The sequence below is a fragment of the Sorghum bicolor genome, chromosome 3 (assembly GCF_000003195.3).
Source record: "Sorghum bicolor cultivar BTx623 chromosome 3, Sorghum_bicolor_NCBIv3, whole genome shotgun sequence".
NCBI classification, from domain to species: domain Eukaryota; kingdom Viridiplantae; phylum Streptophyta; class Magnoliopsida; order Poales; family Poaceae; genus Sorghum; species Sorghum bicolor.
The window spans coordinates 6,223,993-6,247,661 of record NC_012872.2 but is presented as its reverse complement, the minus strand read 5'-3'; the positions used below and the strand labels follow the sequence as shown (position 1 = coordinate 6,247,661).

Here is a 23,669-nt window from a genome sequence, read left to right as displayed (position 1 = left end):
GGTGACGAGGGCAAAAGTCTTTGCCGAGGGCCGGATTTCGGGCCCTCGGCAAAGATTAACCCTCGACAAAGGCCCCTTCACCGAGGGTCGGGCCCTCGGCAAAGCTTGGGCTCTCGGCGACGTGGGCTGAGGGTAACGGCGGCTCTGGCCGTTAGGCTTTGCTGAGGGCCCGGCGTTAAGCTCTCGGCAAAGCTTTGCCGCGGGCCGCCCTTTGCTGAGGGCCCACGGCCCAGCCCTCGGCAACGTGTGTCTTTGCCGAGGGTCTCATGTAGGCCCTTGACAAAGAATTTTTATTTTTTTGTTTTTTTGAGCTAATTTTTTTTGTGTGGCACACATACACTATTTTGAACTACATATCAAAGTTTGGTTTATTTTGGAATAATTTTGCTATATTTCTTGGTTTTTTTTATTTTGTTGAATTTTTCGACAAAATTCAAATTTGAACTGCAGGTGTATTAAATAATATTATTTAATTATTGTAATCCTGATATTCATGATCTTTAGTGCATTTCCAGGCCTTATCCAGAAAGCCATATGAAATATCGAACGTTTACACCTCGAAACATGTCGACCAAGTTGCGGGAAAAGTATTTTTTAATTATATAAAATGTAAACGAAGTCCGAAAATCACGAAACTTGACGAGGTATCATATTATCACATGTGGAGGCTATGATAAAAATTTAAAAAAATTCTGAGCATGTGGTAACGTCAGGTGCACAAAACCTAGACATCTTGTTATCACATGTGAGATGTATTCGTAATAACTACGCTCACATGTGGCCCTAGATCTATAGCATATGTAACCAATCTACGTATTTAGCAGTACTAACTAATGATGTGGCCGAGGCTGTTTTACACAGCTTGTAAGAAGTGACCCTGAAAGAGAGGTGTGGGAAAAGGATTCCAGATCCAGTTCAGATCTCACATGCATGCACAGCATGAGTTGGTCTTTTCTATTGTAGGTAGCAAAACCTCGAAATTGGAGCGCTTGGAACACCTCTGGAGCTCTTCTGTTGCTGTGCTCTCTCGCTTCTCCTCCAAAACCGCAATTCCCTTCATTATGATTTCTCTTTCATTTACCACTCCTCATAAAAGGTAGTGGTGTTTTGGATGGTGAGTGGCGGCAGTGTTTAGGATGGGTGCAGGTGGTAGAGGCAAGTGCGCCTCCCCTTCCGTCGTGATCACACGGTCCTCGGCGATGCCAAACTCGCTAACTACGTATATGCATTTCTGTATTTTCTATTTCATGTTTGCCTCACGTACTTCTCGATGGTCAATCGTGCCATGAAATCATAGATTTATTGCCTCGTTGTGCTCGAGAATCACATCGCATCATGATATCATATTTGCTTTAAAATGCATTGCGGACACCTGATTACTACTACAGGATTATATGGATCGAACGATTGCTAGTTAGGGTTTGTTTTTTTGGATTTCATAACCATGGATTGACTTTTCTACTGAAACGAGTTTTGTCATGGATTGACTTTTGTTCTAAAATTAAAACAAGTCTCACTTAAGGATTAGATTTTATTTTGAAACAAGTATCACCTTGGCATATTCTCCAATAGACAATGCTAGTGTCATATTTTAGCTTACCGTGGATTGTGTTTCAATTTTAATTTATGAAACTTAGACTTATGTCTATGACTTAAATATGTTGGTCTTCATAATTAGTTGGAACATTTGTTCAGTGAAACGGGTCATGGCTAATTACAATCACTAATTTTATTGTCACTACATGATCCATTAGTTATTTTCTTGGTCATTTTTGCATGTTGATGTTGTTTCATCGTACATTAGATTTACATGTGTCTGCACTATCTTTTCCTTTAAACGAAATTGTGTCTACATTGTCAATCGACGCATGCATGCATATCTGGTGTTAATCTATCGATAGAGGTGACTAACTCCCACACTAGACCATCCTACTAAGACTAAGGTAGTAGTGTATCTTCTCTACCCCTTAGAGTGGTGTTCATGTCTTGTAAGTGAGGGGGTGTATCTTCTCTACTCCTTAGAGTGGTGTTCATGTCTTGTAAGTGAGGGGTACCCCATATTTATAGTGATGGTGTGGGCCCATGAATGTAAGTAATCTTCACCTCATCCTTTGGATCAAACCATCATAAGATTAATGGTGGTGATCCAACACACTTGTGCTTGTTTGCATATTGACCAAGAGCAAGGTAGCGGAGAAAGCTAAACAAGAAACATGGGGAGTCGACCTTCCCTCCTATGACTGGTGGGGCCCCTCCCATGGTGGGGGCCTTGGCCCTTCCTTCTTATGTGGGTATGTGTTTGGTGGTGCCACTTGGAGATCTTCAATACGTGATCGAGTTGTGGGCCGTTCAATTCATGTGAAGTGTGTCTGAGCTGTCTAGAGAAAACACGGACTAAATCTAAGGGTGAAATCGCTTATGAGTGTGTTTCAAGGCTTCACCAAGAATGGAGGGTAGTGGGGCCCACTTGGGGGATTGGTCGACCCTAGGGGTTGGCCCCGCCTTTGCTCCTTTTTACTTCATGTAAAGAAATATACCATGTACATGTCAAACTTTATTATTTATATAAAATATGTTCATGGTATTCTCATTTTCATTTATTTCAAGGCATGCTGACGGTCTTTTCAAGGTATAAAATCGTGTCATTTTTATCATCAAGATCCCCAAATTTAACCTTGGCTTGTCCTAAGCAAAGACTAAAACTTAGCCTTGGGATGGATTAGGAGTTGCTACTATGTTTACGTTTTAAGAGTACCATGTGTAACATGTACATTTACGTTGCAGGTGACCTAAGGCTCAGGCACTCTGTTTAGGAGTACGGTAGACCTTGATGTGACGAGGAGATTGTATATACAGTCACACCACTTGCTGGGGAAGCCTTGGGCTCGTAGGATCTTGAAAAGGCTCGTCCAATTCACTAACCGTGTGTTTGGTTGGGGGTTGGGTGGGTTGGGTTGGATCCAACTCAGTTTTTGGGGACGGAGCCAACCCGTCCAGTGTTTGGTTGCACTTCTGATTTTGGGGACGGAGCCAACCCATTTTAGTGTTTGGTTGAAGAATTAGGGACAGAGCGGCTCCGTTCAGTGTTTGGTTGAAGGAATTTAGTGTTTGGTGGGAGCCAACCCGGCTGGAGCGGCTCCGTCCGCCAGATTTTAACGGACGAGTCCAACCCGCATCTGAGAGGAATATTCCACCCTGGAGCCAACCCAACCCTCCCATCCTCCAACCAAACAGCCACAGGAATGGGTTCGCTCCGACCCGGCTCGCCCCGCTCTCCAACCAAACACACGGTAAGTCAAAGGCTACAAATGGTGGTGCCTACTTGCAAGTCCAAATTAGAACTCTTGTATAATTCTACGATGAACACACTGATCGATTAAGAAAAGAACAGGTTTTCCACCAATACAAATATTAAGTATAGAAACCATAGATAGAACTACAGATACAAGACGGATGCATCTTGTATCCCTATTCATTCAGGTTTTCAAAGTTACACATGCAGGCATCACATAGGGCTTACTTCAGCGAACTCTCTGGTTGTCCGTAGCCTCTTTGATACCCTTTTGTGAATCAAAAAGCTTGCTGAAAATCTTCGGGAAAACAAGCATCAAAAGGTCTTGAATGCTTCGTACCTGACAAAGACAACCACATAAATTACATGCAATGGGTAAGGTTCAGCATAGGCACAAGCGTGTGGTAACTTGTTTCGGACATTTTGTTTTTTTTTAGGCTCCAAAATTGGAGTGCTTGAAACACAGTGTTACAGTTACAATGATTGATACTTCTAAAGTAGAAGAAATATTGTGTATTATGTATGCATATGACAAGACAAGGATAGCAGGGGCTTAGATTACATGTATCGAAATCAAGAATCCATGAATAATAATGAGATAAAAGAAAGTAAGCATAAGAAGATGAAGTATGGTCCTACAAGGTTCCAATTTAAATATGGACCACAAGATTCAAAAAAAAATTACACCACATAATAGCCGCGAAAAGTGAGTAAACAACGCTAAAATTGATCATCAGAGTCTAAAGAAGATTCAAAAAGAAAACATCTAGTATGGTACCCAGCATGTCCTTTTTCTTCGCATAAGTATCTACTAAAAGCATATGAAGCTAGGGACTGAATGCTGACCTGAGTCACCGGGCTGATTTGTCTGCTGACTGGAGGGAAGCCTGCATATAACAGAAAGGAACATTTACACAGAGCCATAATGATGGTGAAAAATGTCAATGTTAAAAATTCTGATAATATATGTTGGCAGATCTATTTGTATGTGGCTATGTGCTACCTCTTCTTCTTCTGTAGAAGGAAACGTGCGAGTTCACATGCTGGTTTGCGCTCCACTCTCTTCCTTCGACGCCTCCAAGACCCCCGCAAACTGGCAATGTGGAAGACATTCGTGTTAAGGGCAAGACTGGACAGCGCTCTAAGAGAGACGCCTCTTGCTAAACAGGGCAAGGGCTAAGAAGTTGAAAGGACACTGAGAGGGGTACCCAAGTGGGGTTATTTCTGATGCAGTGGGTGTGCACTGCAGCTCTCGCATTCGCAAGCTGCATTTGACGTCAGGATGAAGATGAAGCAACTCCTGCAGTTCCTCCAAGGTTTTGAGCTTTATGTCCTCCCAGTTCACGGATGCCCTGCAAATCAAAGCCATCACAATTCATAAGAAACCTGGAAAATCGTTTTCGTTCGAGCTCGTGCTTGGTTGATTTACCTGGCTTGTGCAGAGGCCATGGAGCGATACAGGTCGTGGAGCTCCGCAACCTCGGGGAACTTTTTGCGGAAGGCATCATCATTGTGGCAGTAAAGCGAGCTAGCGGCGCGGCCACCTTCCTCGCCGCGGCAGGCGAGGTAAGCAAGCATGGCGTGGTGCTCCATGTTGTGCATGAAGGATGTGTATTTCTGGGCAGTGCCCTCCCCCTCCCAGAGGGGTGAGAATCCTTCCACGTAGGTTCCGGCGGCTTCCCACTGCCCACCCTTCACCAGCTTTTGCAGATGCGCGGCGTCCAAGTACACCATGGACTCCCTCTCAAGCCTGAAAAAATCCATCCATCTAGAAACATTTAGGAATCAATTCCCCAGTTCCAATCTACGGCTCAGCTCAGCTCGATCGACGCCAATGGAAATGCAACAATCGCAGCGAGCTGACAACACAAAAGATGAAATCAAGCACGAGGGAGCGGACGGATGGGCAAGCGGTCGTACGTGTGGGCGGTGCTGTGGAGGCCCTGGTGCTTGAGGAAGCGATCCAACCGGCGGAGGTGAAGCAGAACCACGGGGGAAGACATCCCTCCCGGTTGCCGGCGACGTCTGCTTCCTCTACTTTGAAGCTGCTTCATGTATGAAAATGAAGATGTATACCTAGGAGTAGGAGTAGGACCAAGTGACAAGATGTAGGCAGGATCACAAGTGCAGCGTGGTAACTGTGCCTTGGCTTTGAGCTCAGGAAACTTGGCAGCCATGTTCAATATGACCTTTAGTGCCATGGGCATGCAGCGGTAATAGAGCCTGGATGCCCTGCAAGTATGGAAATCACGCAATCAATCAATATTTGATACTCCTATGTAATATATTACACATTGCATTGCATTGCTCAAAAATCAACCTCTTTTTAAAAAAAAATAGTTGTTGTTGCAGGTAACTACTAGAAGCAAATTGAGGAGTGCAGCTCGATCTAGTCCACGCATAAAAAAGTAGGGAAAATGATAAAGTGATTTGCAGTACGGCTACTAGCTAGGTGGTGGAGAATATATAATTATAGATATAAGAAAGAGGGAGATGATCCGTGAGATTAATTAAACTCTCACCTGGCTCGGTCGGAGCGCATGGAGAGTAGGATCCTGCGGAGGCGGTGGCCGTCGGGGTGGGATTGGAGGGAGGGGTAGAGGCGCTGGAAGAAGGCGTCGATGTCGGGGTTCCGGCCAGCGTCGAGCTTGTCCATGACGCACAGGACGAGGATGCGGAGGATGAGCGTATCGGCCTCGCGGCTGCAGTCGCCGACGGCGATGAAGCCGAGCAAGTATGAGGATGCGTCGGCCCAGCGGAGGTTGCGCACGAGGCGGCGGAAGTACGCGGCGTCGAAGAAGGCGCCCGTCTCCATCTCCAGGCTGCAAAAATCGTCGGATGCGTGCGTCATATCCATCATCATCAGAAACGAAACGATGAGGGTTGAGAGACAGAGAGGAGGGGAGGGAGCGCGTACGCGTGGGCGGTGTGGTAGAGGCGGTGGCGGCGGAGGAAGGAGACGATGCGGCGGAGGCGGAGCCCCGTGAGGGTGGGACGATCGCCGCGGAAGCACCTCGTCGTCGACATCATCGTCGCTTCGGTTTTGGGGGAGGAAGGCATGAGTAGCTGATGAGGGAAGGGAAGGGAAGAAAAGAGAGAGGAGCCGCCGTGGTGTAGTGGGTTGCGATTCGGTGGAGTCGCCGGCCTGGCCCACTACTCACATCCAACCCTCTCTTCTCTCTGTCCCAGCGATTATTATTTGCCCTATGGGCCTTGGCCCAGCATGTTGTATCCTTTGCGGGAAACTGGTCAGGCGTCCCAAAGAGATTGTTGGTCTTTTTGTTTTTTTTTTCTCAGTTTTCACCACGGCCCTCGAACAGAGAGGAGATGAGGAGCCACGCCTCACTCTAATCGCAACTCAAGTTCGCGATGCACACGTGTAGAGTCGGAGGCGACGAGCAGCACTGTTGTGGACTCGCAGAGAGCTGGACTGTCGGAGAACGGCGCACGGTGGCAGCGACTAGGCAGAGCTCCACAACGACGACATCTTGGTTCTTGTCGCTTGTGAATTGTGATCACGGGTTAGTTGCTTCAGTTCATGTCGATGCCTTAGGTATTTTTTTCTTATTTATTTTTTAGTCTAAATTAATTATTTATATAGTATTTCATACTTCTAGTACTTTCTACTCATATTGTCATGTTTTTCTTCTAATTTAGGTGTTAGAATTTTAGAATATTAACTAAAAAACATTTGTCAGGGCTGAGAAAAGAAAATAAAAATGACATGAGGATCAGTTTATTCAGCCATAAAAAGGTACTGTACATGAATTTTACAATAAGATTTGCTTTTGTTTTGCAAGTAAAATTAGCAACTATATATTATATAAGATTTATACATGGTTTAGAGGGGCCGCCGCGACGAGTTCATCATAGAGCCCTCAAAATCCTAGGACCGGCGCTGTATTGGTGGGTGGCCAGAGTACGGCAGTTAGGAATGAAATCTCGACGCCTATACTAATGTCCACAAGGAGCATGGCAATGAACTCAACTCATGGGAGCCTATTACATTTGTTGGTGGTGATGTCAAATCGACAGACATGCGGGCCATCCATTGGTGGGCCGTGCGTGCCGATGACAGAGGTAGGGAACGTGGGAGAGATTAGCGAGTGCCAGGCCAATGATTTATCTAGTATATTACTCATGCTAACACTATGGCAACATCTTGTACATACATATCAATACCTCTTGCCACTCTATTAACCAAGTCATCGCCATGACGAGAAGTCTTCAAAACAAAATTTATTTTTCAAACAAACTAAAAATTGGTCGAATTAACACCACGCTCGAATTCAACATGTAATCGCCGCCTACCATTTCTACTCTCTTAGTAAAATTAAAACCCTAACTCTCCCTAATCCCTTTCAAAGGCATGCCTATTTCCTTACCTCTATGCTCCTCTAATCTAAAGGGCTAAAGGCATGAAAAGGTCGCAGCAAAACATGAAAATATCAGGCCTTAGTTGATTGCAATGCATCTATTATTCTCCTTCACCACGTAGCAGTTTCTGGTTCAAAGCTAAGCTCCCAGGTCGGCCAGTAGTGAATGTCCTGATTCAGACCAAGTATGCGAGGCTTTATTTCCATTTAGATGGACGGTTGTCACTTATTCACCATCTTCGAGTCCCTAACCAAACAAATAGTTCAGACGTTAATTCAAATCAATCATGTAGCAGTAGAAACATAGTAAAGCGATTAATCACTAGTATACTGGCACACAGTGATAACCAAGGAAGAAAAGGCTGCAAAATAACAAAGGGTGCATCTGCCACTTGATGTACATACCTTAACCAACTGTACAAAGGTTTCCAGATCCATTGTCGGTTGCCCATTAACCTCGATGATCCACTTGAGAGAATAGAGGTCATATCAAGATTTTACCATTAATCGTGTATCAAGACTAGTCCTCAATGAGATCTATAAATTCCTAGTTTTGAGTTTTGTCATTTGAGACTGTTAAAATGCTAAAAAAAATATAAAATTGCAATGTCATATTAATCATATTTTGTTTCAATTTTATTAAAAAAATATGAACCACTTTAAATAAAAAAACTAAAAACTAGAATGTTGTATATCTTATCGAGCGCTACAACTTTCGTATAAAAAATAATGTTATCCGATGCCATACAAGAAATATTTGATTTTTCTAAGATGATAAGCCATGACACGCACTTAATATGTTGCTGAAAATTTATATCATTTCGTCTTGAGCATTCTAACAATCTCAAATGACAAAAAAAAAATCAAAACTATAACTTTGTAGAGTTCATGGAGCGGTACAAGTTTCATATAAATGAATCATTATCCGGCGATATATAAGAAAAATCTATATATGCTATATTGAAATGTTATATTATTTCTCGCTCTGTGTCTTTGCATACTATAAGAATCTTATAATGAAATGAAAAAAATTAAAACTACATGTCGTAGATTTCATGTAACTACCACTACAACTAAGAATGCACGCTCGCTGGCCGGGAAGGAAAATAGCGACGTGGTCGTTGAATGAATGCACACCAGACACCACCCCCTAAAAGGGATCGATAAAAAGGGATCGATCGATAAAAAGCGACGCTAGCGACCACCCCGAATGCACAACACCACCACCCGAAGACGATAGCGACGCGCGCGATCGCCGACCGAGAATGCATCACCACCTCCGATCTCCGGAAAGACGATGATAACGACGCGATCATCACGGTATACGTGCATCTGAAGTCCAAGTCTGTAAAAATACGTTGGAGATGAGCGATGCACACGTACGGAGCTCGCATGGCATCATGTTTGGGCGTTAATTTTGCTATCACTAACCCTATAAGGGAAGAGTGTACCGATACGTTACTTGTTTTTGTATACATAGCCCTGGTCAAAGCAGGGAGCACACAATGCATATATTATACTGCTAATAAAAGGGCCTCTACGTCTCTACTATAATTGAAATCTTCTGCAGGCAAATCCCATCTATAAGATCAACGACTCACAACACATGTCCTACAGATTAGACGGCCCAGATTAGAAGTATGATCATGATCTTACACAGCCTCACGTCATCTCACCCATGCCTACACTCGCGCGGCTCTCGTGATCGCAACAACCAGGGTTCGATCCTCTACCTACCTGTACTCGCGTGGACGGCTCCTCTCCCCTCCTCTCTCCCACGTGCTTCTCCGACGCCGGTCGGTCAGATCTCGGATCCACCGCGATGAGCAGTCTCGGCAGTCGGCAGTGACGTGGAACCGCAGTGCATGAGACGACGGTCGCGGTTCTGTGCCCTCTCTCCCACGATAGCGGCGGCGCGGACTAGATCCGGCCAACACTAACCATGGCGGCGCCCTCACCCCTACCGGTGGCGCCACCATCTCCACCCGGTTGACGACGGCGACGGAGGCCGAGGTCGCCTTCTTCTCCCTCGCGTGGGAGTTCGCTAGGACTACCCCAACCCTAGCTGCGGCAGATTTGTTCTAGGTTTGTTTTGAGATTATTTGATCAACGTGTGGTTTTCATGGGGATTCTGTTTGCAAAGTGTTGGTGCAAAGGATTCATATCCAAACGAGATGAAGCAGGTTGAGCTGTCAGTGTAGTTGGGGCTCACAGTGCAGATGTGGTTCTTCCATTGCCTGTTTAAGGACTGGAAAACTCTGCCATCTAGGATTGCTCGGCCGGCTTAAGTATTGCAGATGTTTTACCGACAAACGTACATGTATGCTTTCTTCCATCTTAAGCTTCACATTTATCAACCTACATATTATAAATGGTCTTAGATCTTTTATGCTATTGTTGATAAGCTTTTGCTGAAGTTCAAGGTATAGTATCGTTTCTGTTGAATACTCTTGCCGACCATAATATTTAATTTTATTTACTAATGAGTTAGGCGGATAATATAGTTTGATATTAACACTAATAGTGTTTTTTTTGCAGTTTCATCTCTTTCTATATTTCGATCAAAATTTCAAAATTTATGGCTGCTGATGAGGACATACACAAACTTAGGAATGCATTGGAAATACGCTATGAGACTCGAAAGCAAATAAAAACCAAAAAAATAGTTTACACGGCCTACTGCTGCATATTACAGTCTAACAACGTGTTCTTTTGATGGTATTGATCCAATTTTCCCTTCTTATTTTGTGTATAAGTTAAACTTTTACCTTAAGTCAGCCCTTGTCTGGTAATGTTTTTTTCTGTAAAATTGTACTAAACTTGTATTTGCTTAATGTGAAATCCTGGCCACAAATTTGTGTGAGCTCGGCATGATTCGCCATTACCAGAGGGTTGCATGACCCCCGGGGTAACTAAGTTTTAGTGGTGGTGCTTGTGTCATATTAGTTTTGGGTTTAAGTTTGTCATCTTTGTGAAGATGAGTTGAGCGTGTCGTGGTGTTGTATGCTTTTTATTGCTTGTATATTGTGTAAAGATTGAGTTTCCTTGTGTCTCACAAGGATAATTGAGTGCTCCAGTTGTACTCCTGTATTTGTGTGCAATCAACAGCTTGTTTCTTAACCCTTTCGCTGCCCACTAAAATTTATCTGTTTCAGGCAAGAGATTCCTGCTGCCACGAGCTGAATGACTTCTGTCCCAATCTGCCGAAATTCCTTTGCCTGCACTTTGGAACTCTCAAGTCCTACTTTGAAACAATACTAGAGTCCGAGCTCAAGGTATGTGTGAATGCTTTAGATCACCTAGCGTCAGTATGTTGTAGATTGGTTTGGTGCAGTTCTGATGCTACCATCTTATTTTCCTGCAGAAGTACATGGCTAACATACCGTCAATGCTAGCTTTGACAATGTCCACTGAAGGAGAAAGATATGTTCATGCCACAATAGTTCTCTTCCTACTGTCATTTACGATAATTTTTGTTTGACAAAAAATGAAATCCTCAGCTATTCCTGTGAATCTGGAACTGAGACATCTTGTTTCTGGAGAGCTTGAAATATTGTTTGTTGGACTCTGAAGGTGATATTGGTTCATGGGAACATGAATGGTGAGGTATGACTAAACTGAAATGATATGTTTCCTAGCTCCTTCAATCAGTGAAGTATAAATTTTTCTAAGGAATAAAAATGCACTGGTAATATCCAAGTAGATTAGGAATACAATTTTCAGTATTTAAGTCCAAGGAATACAAATGCGCCACTGGTAATATTCAAGCAGACTATGAAGTAGGAACTGGCAGATTTTATCCCTGTGTAAGTGCAGACATTGTGATATTCTAAATGAATTGCATAACCCACCATCAGAAAATGCAGTATATATTCTTTCTTTCTTTATTCACTTGACAAATCAATATCAGCAAAAACATTGCTCAAAATTAGTTTTTTCCTGCTATCATATGGTTTCATTTTCTTAAACCTTGTAACTGATTCTAATATACTTTCGCATGATTAGGCTCTTCATCGGGATGCAGGTTCATATGATCTAGATTTCAAGTCAACAAAGAAATCAGAGAAGAACTTCAAAATTGTTGATGATATGATTGAGATTTATAGTAAGCTTTGTTCAGGTATTCATGAATTGTGGGTTGGCATCATCTTTTTATTTTTTTCTACATATTTTAGTTTCATGAGGCATATAAACACAGGTTCACTGATTTCTTCCCTCCACTTCCTGCACTAGGTGAATATTCAGATGGATATATCGGCAGAGAAAATGATTTTTGGTGTTGATCCAAAGAGGAGAGATGAGCTTATCAATGCAGGTTAACTCTCAGAACATGTAAAATTTTCATAGATACGTGCCCATTCTTTTCATGGAGCAACGTGCTTGCCAATTTTTTGATAAGGCTTGTAGAAAACTGTACTTCAAATTTAATAGAATTAACTCTATCCTTAATGTGGTCTGGGCAAATTTACTTTGTGATTCATCTAACCAAATGGCATGGCGGATTTTGTGCCGGTGTAAGTGGAAACTTTGTGATATTCTCATTGAATTGCAGAAACCACCATTTAAGTTGTCTATCACTCTATTGACTACTCATGCTCTGATGGAACCGAAGAGGATGATGACGACATTTGGGGCATCGTTTGTGGGAACGTAAACAAGATGCTATCATATCATAACTCATTCATGATGGAAGAATTCTGTGTTTTAATTTTTTTTAGTGGATAATTTCAGTAAAATATGGCATATGTAAAAAGCAACCTGAGAATAACAAAATTACAAGATCTAGAAACAGAAGGGCAAAGTATACTCAAGTTTTGGGGAAACTTACACCTCATTCATTGCTAATGCCTTGCAGATGCACCAACGGGCTTGTACACAGAATTTGTTGTCAAGGTGTAGCGATGTAAAATAGTTTGGGGATTACCGGTAGATGGCTGTAGCAATAGGTTGACATATCTATAATGATCATGTATAATATATTGTTTTAGTTTTACCATATTTTTAAATTCATAAGATAGGTTGTTTATCATCTTTGATGAATGCGTGTTACCTTAGATGTCACCGTAGCGTTAGCACGGGCAATATACTAGTATGCATTAGATGGCACAATATAAAAGTTGCAAGGTGAGGCGACTGCACAAACTTTAATTGTCCATGAAAAGGTTGAGGAAAGAGATGTGTTTTGCTGCTGAATATATACTGAATACTGAATACTGCTATATATATAATATAGTAAATAAATAGTCATCCATCCATTCATATACGTATTAAACTATCTGCACCCATTCACACTGATGACGAGAGAAAGGTGCGCGAAAAATAATTTGGAACTATGACCGATCGAGCTGGTAAGGTCAGTCTCAATGCATAGTTTTATGGTACAGTTAACAAGACTATAAACTAGGTAACCGAGCCACATGAGTTTTATGGGGATGAAACTCTTCTCTCATCTTATGAAACTCCTTCATTCAATGACTCTGTCAAGTCAGCAATTTTGCTTATATGACATCTTATTTAATGTACATGACACTCTCATAAAACATATATTGAGACTAGCCTAATAAAAGAATGATGCGGAGACGGGAGAGGCGCACGCCAAAGTGCGGAGACACACACATCCTTGTCCTTTTGTGTTTTTATTTTTTTCCTCTGTGGACCCCACGCGTTCGTTTGCTTTTTGTCTTGTTTAGATCTATTTTTTTAGATTTTACTACTATAATAATTTTATTTGTATTTAACAATTATTGTTTAAAATAGACTAAATAGGTTTAAAAGACTTGCTTTGTAAATTACAGATAACTATATAATTGTTATTTTTTATTTATATTTAATATTCCTTGTACCACAAGATTGGATTGGATGCGAAAGTTTTACTCCGGTCCGGGCATGGAATCACTCCTGACTCGGATGACGGACGGTGACGTCCGATGGATTTCGAGGATTGGAGGTGCTGCTGCTTTTGCACTTGTGAAAGTTGCGACCTGATGGCGACGTCGATTCCGCACTTTTCCACGACGCTAACCAAACACGCTAGCTATTAGCAATAACGGCGCGGTTAACATGCATGCTTCGGCCAAGTCATCATGCATGGTATTCCCGCTCCCGCGGCCGTCAACTATGAGAGAGCCCTGAGTAATTTCGCCGCAGCTTCGTCCCTTCTTTGCGCGCTCGGTTCTAGACGACGAGAAGATGTCGAGATCACCATAGGCACGACTACGACTACGACGCACCACAACTTAGGAGGCGCATGCAACATCATCTTCACAGGTCACATTCACAGCCCACAGGTTGGACCTCAATCCTTCTTCCTCCTCCTGCTAGCTGGCTGTGGGGCATCCCCAAATTGCTGAGCTCCGTATATATATATATATATATATATATAGTAGTCGTAGATCTTAATCCCAAGGCAGCAGGCATCTATAATACACTCTTTGACTCTCGACATGGTGACGCTCGTGGCTTTTGCTCCGCGACGGCGAGAACAGGCACCGGAGGCCGCCGTCGGCACCGCCAGCAAGTCGTCGACCACGGCCTCGACAGCGCTTTGGGTTCTCGGCCTCACCGCCGCCTCCACGGCGATCACCGTGGCCGTGTGCGTGCCGCCGCCGGCGCCGGCGCTCCGCAAGAACGCCTACTTCCTCGCGATCTCGTGCTTCTTCTTTGCCGGGGTCGGAGGGGTCATGTCCGCCGTCTGCAAGGCAACCACCACCCACCTCCGCCACCGCGACACTACTGGGAGGGAACTCATGTACGTTCACCTCGCTCAGCTAGCCAACGCCGTCGGCGCTCCGTTCAGCACCACCACGACCGCGCTGGGGGTGCTCGGCCTCGCCGCCGCCTCCACGGCGATCACCGTGGCCGTGTGCGTGCCGCCGCCGCCGGCGCTCCACAAGAACGCCTACTTCCTCGCGATCTCGTGCTTCTTCTTTGCCGGGGTCGGAGGGGTCATGTCCGCCGTCTGCATGGCCGCCACCACCCACCTCCGCCACCGTCACGCCACCTGGAGAGAACACATGCACGTTCTTCTCGCCCGGCTGGCCTCCGTCGTCGGCGCCACGTTCAGCACCAAGACCGCGATGGGGATGCTCGGCCTCGCCGCCGCCTCCACGGCCATGAACCTGCAGTCCGTTGGCCAGCAGCCCCACCAGCCGCCGCGGGGCCTGGACGAGATCGAGTACTGCTACCACCTCGCGATTTCGGCCGTTTTCTTCGCTGGGGTGGCAGGGGTCATGGCGGCCGTGAGGGAGGGTGGCCAGGTAGCCAAGTGAGTCAAGTGAGACGGTCTCCAACAGCTGATGTATCACGGTAGCCAAAACCCAAAATGCCTACTTGATATCACTTTATTGGAAGAAAATGAAGTCCAGCAGAAGACCCAAAGGACAAACCTATTTTGGGTAAGTTGTAGTGGGGAACGCAAATATGGGTCACGCTGCATGCTGCTTCTGGCTCCACTCATACCGCTCGAAACTACTTTTGTCATGCTTTTGCGTTTGCTGTTGGAAAAGAGAACTTTTAGGTTTGTAACTCTTTGCCACAAGGTGACCCAAAACATCAAATGGGTCCATGCTGTTGGAGCGCCCATGCATGCATGGGGCCATGGCTTTCTGAGCTGAATCCATGCGACAAACATATATAAAATAAAAATATATGCCATGTGTCGTCATGTGTGCCCCTTTGTTGTTGGCTGTTGCCCATGAACCTCTCGTCGATCAATAAGCAGTACGTGCTGTCAACCTGTCGTGCTATTCATCCTATATATATATATAGCTGCCAGCATGTGTTGGCACCACTTCAGTTGGCTGAACGCATCTAACTAGTTTTGATCATGTGTGCCTTCCATTCTGGGATCTGGGGCTTGCTCTGGCCACAGGTGGATCCGCGACAGTGGGTCACGGATTTTTCAAGCCGAATACTCAAAAGTGTATCGTTAATTATCACCTATAGTAGTACCACGTCGTGTACCTCTGGCTTTTCTAGACATCATCTTTCAGTCATCTTCTTCCCCGACAGTTGAGATCTTTTTCGCGACCAGGTATTCACCAATTTTTCATTAAGACAGGGGCGGACCCACAAGATATGCCAGGTGGGCCACGACATATCTTGTGGGACAGCCTTGTACTTAAAATTGTATTATCATCTGTTATATACTATGATTTGCAACACAACAACTAGTGTGTATTGTTAGTCTAGTGGTAACCATCTTATGGTTTGAGTAATTGTGTTGGTTCAAACCCTTGCAGCCTCATTTTTGTTTTTATTTTCTAGTTTTGTGTTCCTTTTAAAAATTAATAACTATAGATAATATAATTCTTTCCTTAAGTCTTCCTATTTTCATCTCATCTCCATTTTTATTTTTATTTTTATTTTCTATTTTTCCGTCCCTTTTAAAAATTAACTATAGATAATATAATTCTTTCTTTAAGTCTTTCTATTTTCATCCCATCTTCTTGTGTCTCGTGAAAACTTAGTTTCAAGCTATGTACAATGTCGTTTTTAAATTTAATTTCTATTTAATTTTGTCTCCTTTAAAATAACTATATATAATGTACTTCATCCTTTAGTTTTCTATTTTCATCCCCTCTTGATTTTTCCCACAAGACCTCACATGTTTCTTTGTTTTTGTTCTTTCATTTTTTTATCCCCTATAGATATTATAACTATAAATAATATGTTTTGTCTTTTTTTGTATTTTTTCATCACATCTTTGTTATTCCATGCCACACCAAGCAGCTCCAGCGTTGGCTGTGCACGTCAGGCTCTTGGCGACGCTGATCATGGATGCCGCAGCCACCGCGTTCTACAGATCGCCGCACGGAGTGGTCTTCGATCAAGATGGCAATGGGTACCCGAAACCCGAGTATCCGACGGGTTTTACCCGATAAGGACGCGGGTATGGAATGGATTTTGTACCCGCGGGTACGTTATTGGGCGAAATCCTTTACCCATCGGGTATAGCGGGTACGGGTGTGGAATTGTAGTACCCATATCCGCGTACCCGTGGGTAAGAAATACCCGCAAAATGAGTAAGCAACCTAAGCAATTTAACCCATATAGCCCATGAACTGATTGGTTGAACGTGTGAAGTGTTGAGCGGCTGGTGTGCTACTAGTGCTGATATTAATTTGCTGGAAGTTGTTATGTTTAATTTTCTAGAAGTTGTGATATTTAACTTGCTAGAAGTTATTATATTTCTGTTGAACTCGGGTATATTTTCGGGTACGGAATACCCGTCGGGTAAAAATTACCCGTCGGGTGCGGGTACGAAATGAATTTCTTACCCGTCTGCTTTCGCGGGTAACCCGATGGAATAGGTTTTGACCTGCCGGCTGCGGGTACGGGTGGCCAGTACGTACATACCCGTTGCCATTCCTAGTGTTCGAGGAGCACAGGTTTGCTTACTATTCCCCACCCTCGCCGGAAGCGCCGTCGCCATGAGAATACGAGACGAGATCAGTTATTCTCTTCTACAACAACAAAAAAAAAAACCAAGTGTTACGTCTCCGCACTCCTAATCGCCCTCGCCCCCACCCCGCACTAATATCTCTTGCAAAATAATCCTCTCGCGGGCTCTGACGGACCGCGGACGTCCGCGCACGATGAGCCATGTTCCCCTGTGCCTCGCTCTAGAAAAAGGAAAGAAGAAACCTCTCCTCGGCTTCAAATCCCGCGCAGTCCTCGTTCGTTGTAGCGCCCGCCCTCACCAGCCCTCGCATCGGCAGCCCTCCTGCACGGGTCATGTGTCGCCATTGCCATCACCATCACCATCGCGGCCGAGTCCACCCCTCCCTCTCCCCTCCACTGCCGCTGTCGTCGTCCCGTCCCTACCATGTCTCACATGTGTTGATGTGGGTCTTTGGCGAGACGGACGAGCCTGGCGCGACACCTTAGAGCATCTGGCTTCGTATGCACATCCTTATAGGTGGTTGCGGCACGGATGCTCGTAGAAGGAGGTCTCAGAGGGCGCAGCGCGGGACGGATGCCTGGGAGGAAGGAGGCTGCGGAGGACACGGCTAGAGCTGTGGCGAAAGCTCGACGTTGAGCAAACCTCAGCAGAGACCGCGCAAGCGAGGCCATGCTCATGTGATCGAGCATCTGAAGCGAGATAAGTTCATCACACATATGGAGCTGGAGGCCAGCCAGTTCAAGCACTACACCGAGGGCAAGGCTGATAGGGAGCGCAAGTCTGGAGGAGGTCGTCTCTCCCTTTTTTCGATCGGATGTTGTGCCTGTTTCATGACTCCCTGGAGATCGGATCGGGGCTACAGGTCTCTGCGCCCGTGGACTTTGCTGTCAACACTCTAGCCGAAGACGATCCTTTCCTTGCATATCGCTAGGTGGTTTTTTCACAGCATATCGTCAGGTGGTTTTTTCACAGCGAGTGGCTCTACAACTACTTCATTGGTCTATCATTGTTGATTGCTTATACTCCTTCCATAACACATCTAATTCAAAGAGAATATATTTAATTCTATCTCTTAACACTAGTATTGTTATATCGATGTACGTGTGTCTAGGGATACGATGTCTTATATTATGAGACTTGAATAAAAAGTAGTTACGCCTAACCTGTTCGTTAGTCTGAAAAGCCATGACTAAAAGTATTATTCGTTGATTTATCGTGAGAAAAAAATACTATTGGTTGATAGAAAAAAATACGTCTTATAACACAAGGAAACAGACTCACATTAAGACGGAGGGAGTAATCGACAAATATTACCACTATATATTTAAACAAAACCGCTTTAAGGGCCCCTTTGGAACACAGGGTAGGGAGGATATAGGAATAAGAATTTTACAGGAATTGAGTTGGCATGTTCATCTAACCCTGAGGGCCCCTTTGGATTGGTATAGGATAGGAAAAGGAAAAACAAAGGAATAGAGATGGTATACTCCTCTGATCCTATGGGATTTGAAACAAAGGAAAATGCTTTTGGCAAGAGCTTAGGTGAAACACAGGAATTGTGTACATCAATTGGAATTTGAACAGCTAGCCTTTGGCAGTTACGTTTGCTTAATCATCCGAACACTCCAGCCTGTGGGACCACGTCTTCTCTCATTCTTATCCACACACTCTTGCCGACGCCCAGGCCAGCAGCCGTCAATCCTCGTCCTTTTCTTGTCAAAGTCTACCTCTCTGTTTTTAGTCTGCTCTGCTTTCTCGCCGCCGGCGCCGTGGCAGAGAACGCTCTCCCTCCATCGCGAGCGCTCACGTTGTGTCGTCCTGGCGTCGTAGACGACATGGCCGCGGATCTTCTTTCTGTGGCCAGCATTGGGGCAGACCGACTCGATACCTGGCGAGATGGGGAGGGCGTCGTGCTGTCCCGTGCAGCGGTGATGCCGTGGCCGTCGCGCGAGCCGGCGATGGGCTGGCCGTTTAGCGCTGGCGCGATGTGAAGATGAATAAGCACGAGCGAGGCGTGGCCGTCACGCGAGCCGGCGATGGGGCGGCGGCTGTTTGTCGTTGGCGCGAGCGCGAAGATGAAGGAGGACTAGCGAGTCGCGCGCAAGTCTGATTTCGCGCCACGAAAAGTTCCAAGAGGTCCGACTTCATGTTTATTTTCCTATGGAATCAGGTCATAGGAATGCAATCCTCAAGAATGATTCCTTTGCTTTTCTGTGAACCAAAGGCTTTGATAGGAAAAAATCCTTAGGAAAGTCAATCCTCCAAAATTCCTATGCCAATTCTACAATCCAAAGGGGGCCTGAATAGAAGCCATATGAAACAAAATGAGATGGCCTTTGGTAGCACTACAGGAAAAAATAGAGGATTGATGCTCAGGTTTTGAATTTGAACAGCTTTCTTGCATGATGGCCACCTTCCTGCCAACACACAATGACATACATGCAAGGAGACAACTTTCCCGCTAAGAATTTTTCCAAGAAGTCAGACCTCTTGTTTACATTCCTGTGAAATCAAGCCAAAGGAATACAATCCTATGTAATGTTTCCTATTCTTTCCTATGAACCAAAGGGCTGCGTAAGAAAAAAAAATTCTTAGAAATGTGAATCCTTCAAAAATTCTTTGCCAATCCTCTATTCCAAAGGGGCCCTTATAAAATTCAAGAAAGCAGGGGGCAGAGCCCAGCTTGGCTCCAACGGAGCTCCGCCGGGTTTACTGCTCTCGCTGTTTGAGGTTTAGCATGGACTCCATCTCTTTTTTATCATATCGTACTACGCTTGACTTGCTGCAAAACAAAACCGGTACGCTGCTTGACTCGCAGAATTCCCCCGCTTGTGCTTCAGAAAGACGGAAGGAAGCATCGTTGGCAGTGTACGAGCCCCGACAGGGGAGACGAGTGGCGAGGACCCCACTGTAACTATTTTTTCTGCCATCCAGCAGTATTTTTCTTTCAATAAATCAGTGAGCAGTAATTTCAGCCTTAACATTTGAGCCTTCGGTGTGTCCAGTAGTGCACAGGGGAGGGAGACGAGTGGCGCGGGCCCCACCGCAGCTATCTCCTTTGGTGTAGCTGTCCAATAGTGCGTCAGCGTCGCTTCTCCGATACTATAAGTAGGTCGTCGGGAGCCCCATCCACGCGCCCAACGCACAGCATTACAGCAAGCGCCGCCGGCGAGCGTTGCCGCCATGTCGAGCACCCTCCAGCGACGCTGTTGGTGCTGCAGGCGGCAGCGACTGGAAGCAGCTCCAGCGCTGGCTGGTGGGCATCGGGCGCTGATCATGGATGCAGCCAGCCACCGCGTTCTACAGACCGCCGCACGGAGTCGTCTTCGAGCACCACAGGTTTGCTTACTACGCCACCCTCGCCGGAATTCTCGCTGCTGGGCTGGCCCAAGTCGCCACCGCCTCCTGGCTGTCCAGCTGCGTCGGCCATGGCCGCGGTCGCGCATTCCGCGCGAGCGTCGTCTGCGGCTCCGTCGTGCTGGCCTCTCGTTGCCATCATCGCTCTCGGTGAATTCTCCGTCGTCATCAAGGGCTAAGGCAGTGAAGTCAATGAATTATGATCTCTCTTCTGCAAGCGGTCTGATATGGGAGCTGAAAAACTCGATGGCTAGCAATTTTACCTCTCTTGCTGTAAATCATATCCCTCGTTCATGTAATCTGGTAGCTGATAGTCTTGCCGCCCTTGGGGCAAGTTTGAGTATGGTTGCTGATCCAGTTCTGGACAGTATTCCAAGTTATATTCGTGGACTGGTTGTCAACGATTTGGCAGCAAGTTATGGGTAATGGAAGGCCTTTCCATGTTTCAAAAAAAAAATCCAAAAATAACCAAGTTAACGGCCAGGCCCTTAAACCAAAAGCTGGAAACTAAACGAAACCAATAACAGAGACATCCAGGTGTATTCAATTTGCCGTATTTGATTTATTTTTTATGTATTTTTTCCAGATTGGATTGGAGACGGGAACATTACCGTGAGTTTAAATCAGACACGGATTGAGCTGGTTATTGGAGAGGGCTGGACGAAAAGCCCATGTCATATGCGGGCTGTGCGGGCCAGATACCGTGTCAACACGGATAGGTGTGTCCTAATTTTTTTTATCAGGTGGAGTCCAAGGGATATATTTGATTAGAATGTTGAAATATGAGATGTGTTTGGTATATCCTGGAGGCAAGCCACAACACGTCAAGGCTGTTAGCGTGACTTGAATTGGTTCTCAAGTAAACCCGGCTCCATGTATCTAGTCTAGGATTGTTGTAATCTGTGGTAAAGTAGTTGTAGATTCAATCTCTTGTACAATCCAACCTGTATACGCTACCTAGGGGCTATTCCTAGGACTATATAACATGGAGCCGTGAGAGCCGAAAGGCATCACGTTAAACCAATCCTTACATGGTAATCAGAGCCTAGGTATCCTTAGATTCATCCATGGCTTCCTCTTCCACCGCCATGTCCTTCCAATTTTCGCTGATCAGCTGCCCTGTCACCGAGAAGCTTTCTAAAAGTAACTTTCCTCTTTGGAGCATGCAAGTTCTTTCTGCTCTCCGTGGCTGCCAACTTGAGCACTACATCGAGCCTGAGGCGGAAGCACCGCCCAAGAAGATCGCCAAGGATGCTGCCAAGCCGACGGAGCTGACCGACAATCCCGAGTACAAGGAGTGGGTTGCCAAGGATCAGCAGATCGTCAACTACCTCCTATCGTCCATCAGCAAGGAGGTCAAGGTGCAGGTTTCTTCCTGTACCACGTCGGCAGAGATGTGGCGAGTCATCGTCGACATGACAGCGTCGCAATCTCGTGGCCGGATCATCAACACCCGCATGGCCCTGGCTACTGCACACAAGGGGTCATCCACCATCGGGGAATACTTCAGCAAGATGAAATCTCTTGCCGATGACATGGCTTCGGCAGGCAAAAGGCTCGAAGACGAGGAGATTGCATCCTTCATCCTTGCCGGCCTTGATGCAGAGTACAATCCCATTGTCTCCTCTATCACGGGCCGCGTGGAGAAGATCTCGCTCGGCGAGCTCTATACTCAGCTTGTTAGCTGGGAGCAGCGAATCGACCTTCAAACCAGTGGTGGATCTGGATCCTCCGTCAACACCGCCACACATGGAGGACGTGGCGGTTTCAAACGCGGCGGCGGTGGTCGCGGCCGTGATCGTGGCCGCAGCAACAACGGCAACAATGGTCGCCCTCAACGCAACAATAACGGAGACAACTTTATCTGTCAGTTGTGTGGCAAGGAGGGACATACTGCCATACGTTGCTTCAAACGTTTTGATGCTTCGTTCACTGGAGCCCCTGAACAGCGCTCGGCAGCTACGGCAACCAACTCCTACGGCGTGGACACCAACTGGTACACCGACACTGGCGCTACGGACCACATCACGGGTGATCTCAAGAAGCTCACTATGAGGGACAAGTACCACGGAAACGACCAGGTCCATACAGCTAATGGCGCAGGTATGAGAATCAACCAAGTTGGTCAGAGTTTTGTTCGTACCCCTAAGCGTAATCTTGTCCTCAATAATGTTCTATATATTCCTGAAGCTAGTAAGAGTCTAGCGCCTGTCTACCGTCTTACTTCTGATAATGATGCTTTCATTGAGTTTCACCCTGATTATTTTTTGATCAAAGATCAGGCCACGAAGAGAACGCTGCTTAGAGGGGGCTGTGAGGGAGGTCTTTATCCGCTGAAATCATCCTCTCCAACTAATAAAGCGTCGCTTGGTGCCGTCAAGTTTTCCACATCTATGTGGCATAGTCGTTTGGGTCATCCATCATCTACCATAGTTCATCAAGTCCTTAGTAAAAATAAGATTCAGTTTGTTTCCGAGTCCAATAAAGAGCAAGTTTGTGATGCTTGCCAAAAGGGTAAAAGTCATCAGTTGCCATACCCCGTGTCCACAAGCGTGTCGTCAAGTCCTCTTGAACTTATTTTTTCCGATGTATGGGGTCCTGCACCCACGTCTGTTGGTCGAAATAATTATTACGTGAGTTTTATTGATGACTTTAGCAAATTTACATGGATCTATCTTTTGAAACATAAGTATGAAGTCTTCCAAAAATTTCATGATTTCTAGTCTATGGTAGAACGACAATTTAATAAAAAGATCCTTGCTATCCAAACGGATTGGGGAGGAGAATATCAAAAATTAAGCTCCTTTTTCTAGCGCATTGGAATCTCCCATCATGTGTCTTGCCCTCATGCTCACCAGCAAAACGGCTCTGTAGAGCGGAAACACCGTCACATAGTTGAGGTCGGCCTCTCCCTCCTTGCCCATGCCTCCATGCCTCTCAAATTTTGAGACGAGGCATTTATCACAGCCACCTATCTCATCAATAGGCTCCCAAGCAAGGTCATTCATGGTCAAACTCCTCTTGGTCGTCTTTTTCATCAAACACCTGATTATCACACGCTTCGCACCTTTGGGTGTGCCTGTTGGCCTAATCTGAGACCATACAATGCTAGAAAGCTTCAATTCCGCTCAAAGCAATGTGTCTTTCTTGGGTATAGCAATATGCACAAGGGGTTCAAGTGCTTAGATGTCTCAGAAGGTCGTGTGTACATCTCTCGTGACGTAGTGTTTGATGAATCTGT

The 23,669-nt window shown here is 45.4% G+C and overlaps 1 protein-coding gene across 1 annotated transcript; it reads right to left on the bottom strand.

Annotated features, from left to right (window-relative positions):
- On the bottom strand, positions 3,325-5,513 carry LOC110433267. The gene is made up of 6 exons (XM_021455021.1): positions 5,213-5,513; positions 4,722-5,042; positions 4,501-4,644; positions 4,296-4,385; positions 4,139-4,179; positions 3,325-3,632 (listed from the first exon to the last, which is right to left on the bottom strand). The coding sequence occupies exons 1-6, from the start codon at positions 5,497-5,499 to the stop codon at positions 3,571-3,573; spliced, it is 945 nt and encodes a 314-aa protein (XP_021310696.1). The 5' UTR covers positions 5,500-5,513; the 3' UTR covers positions 3,325-3,570.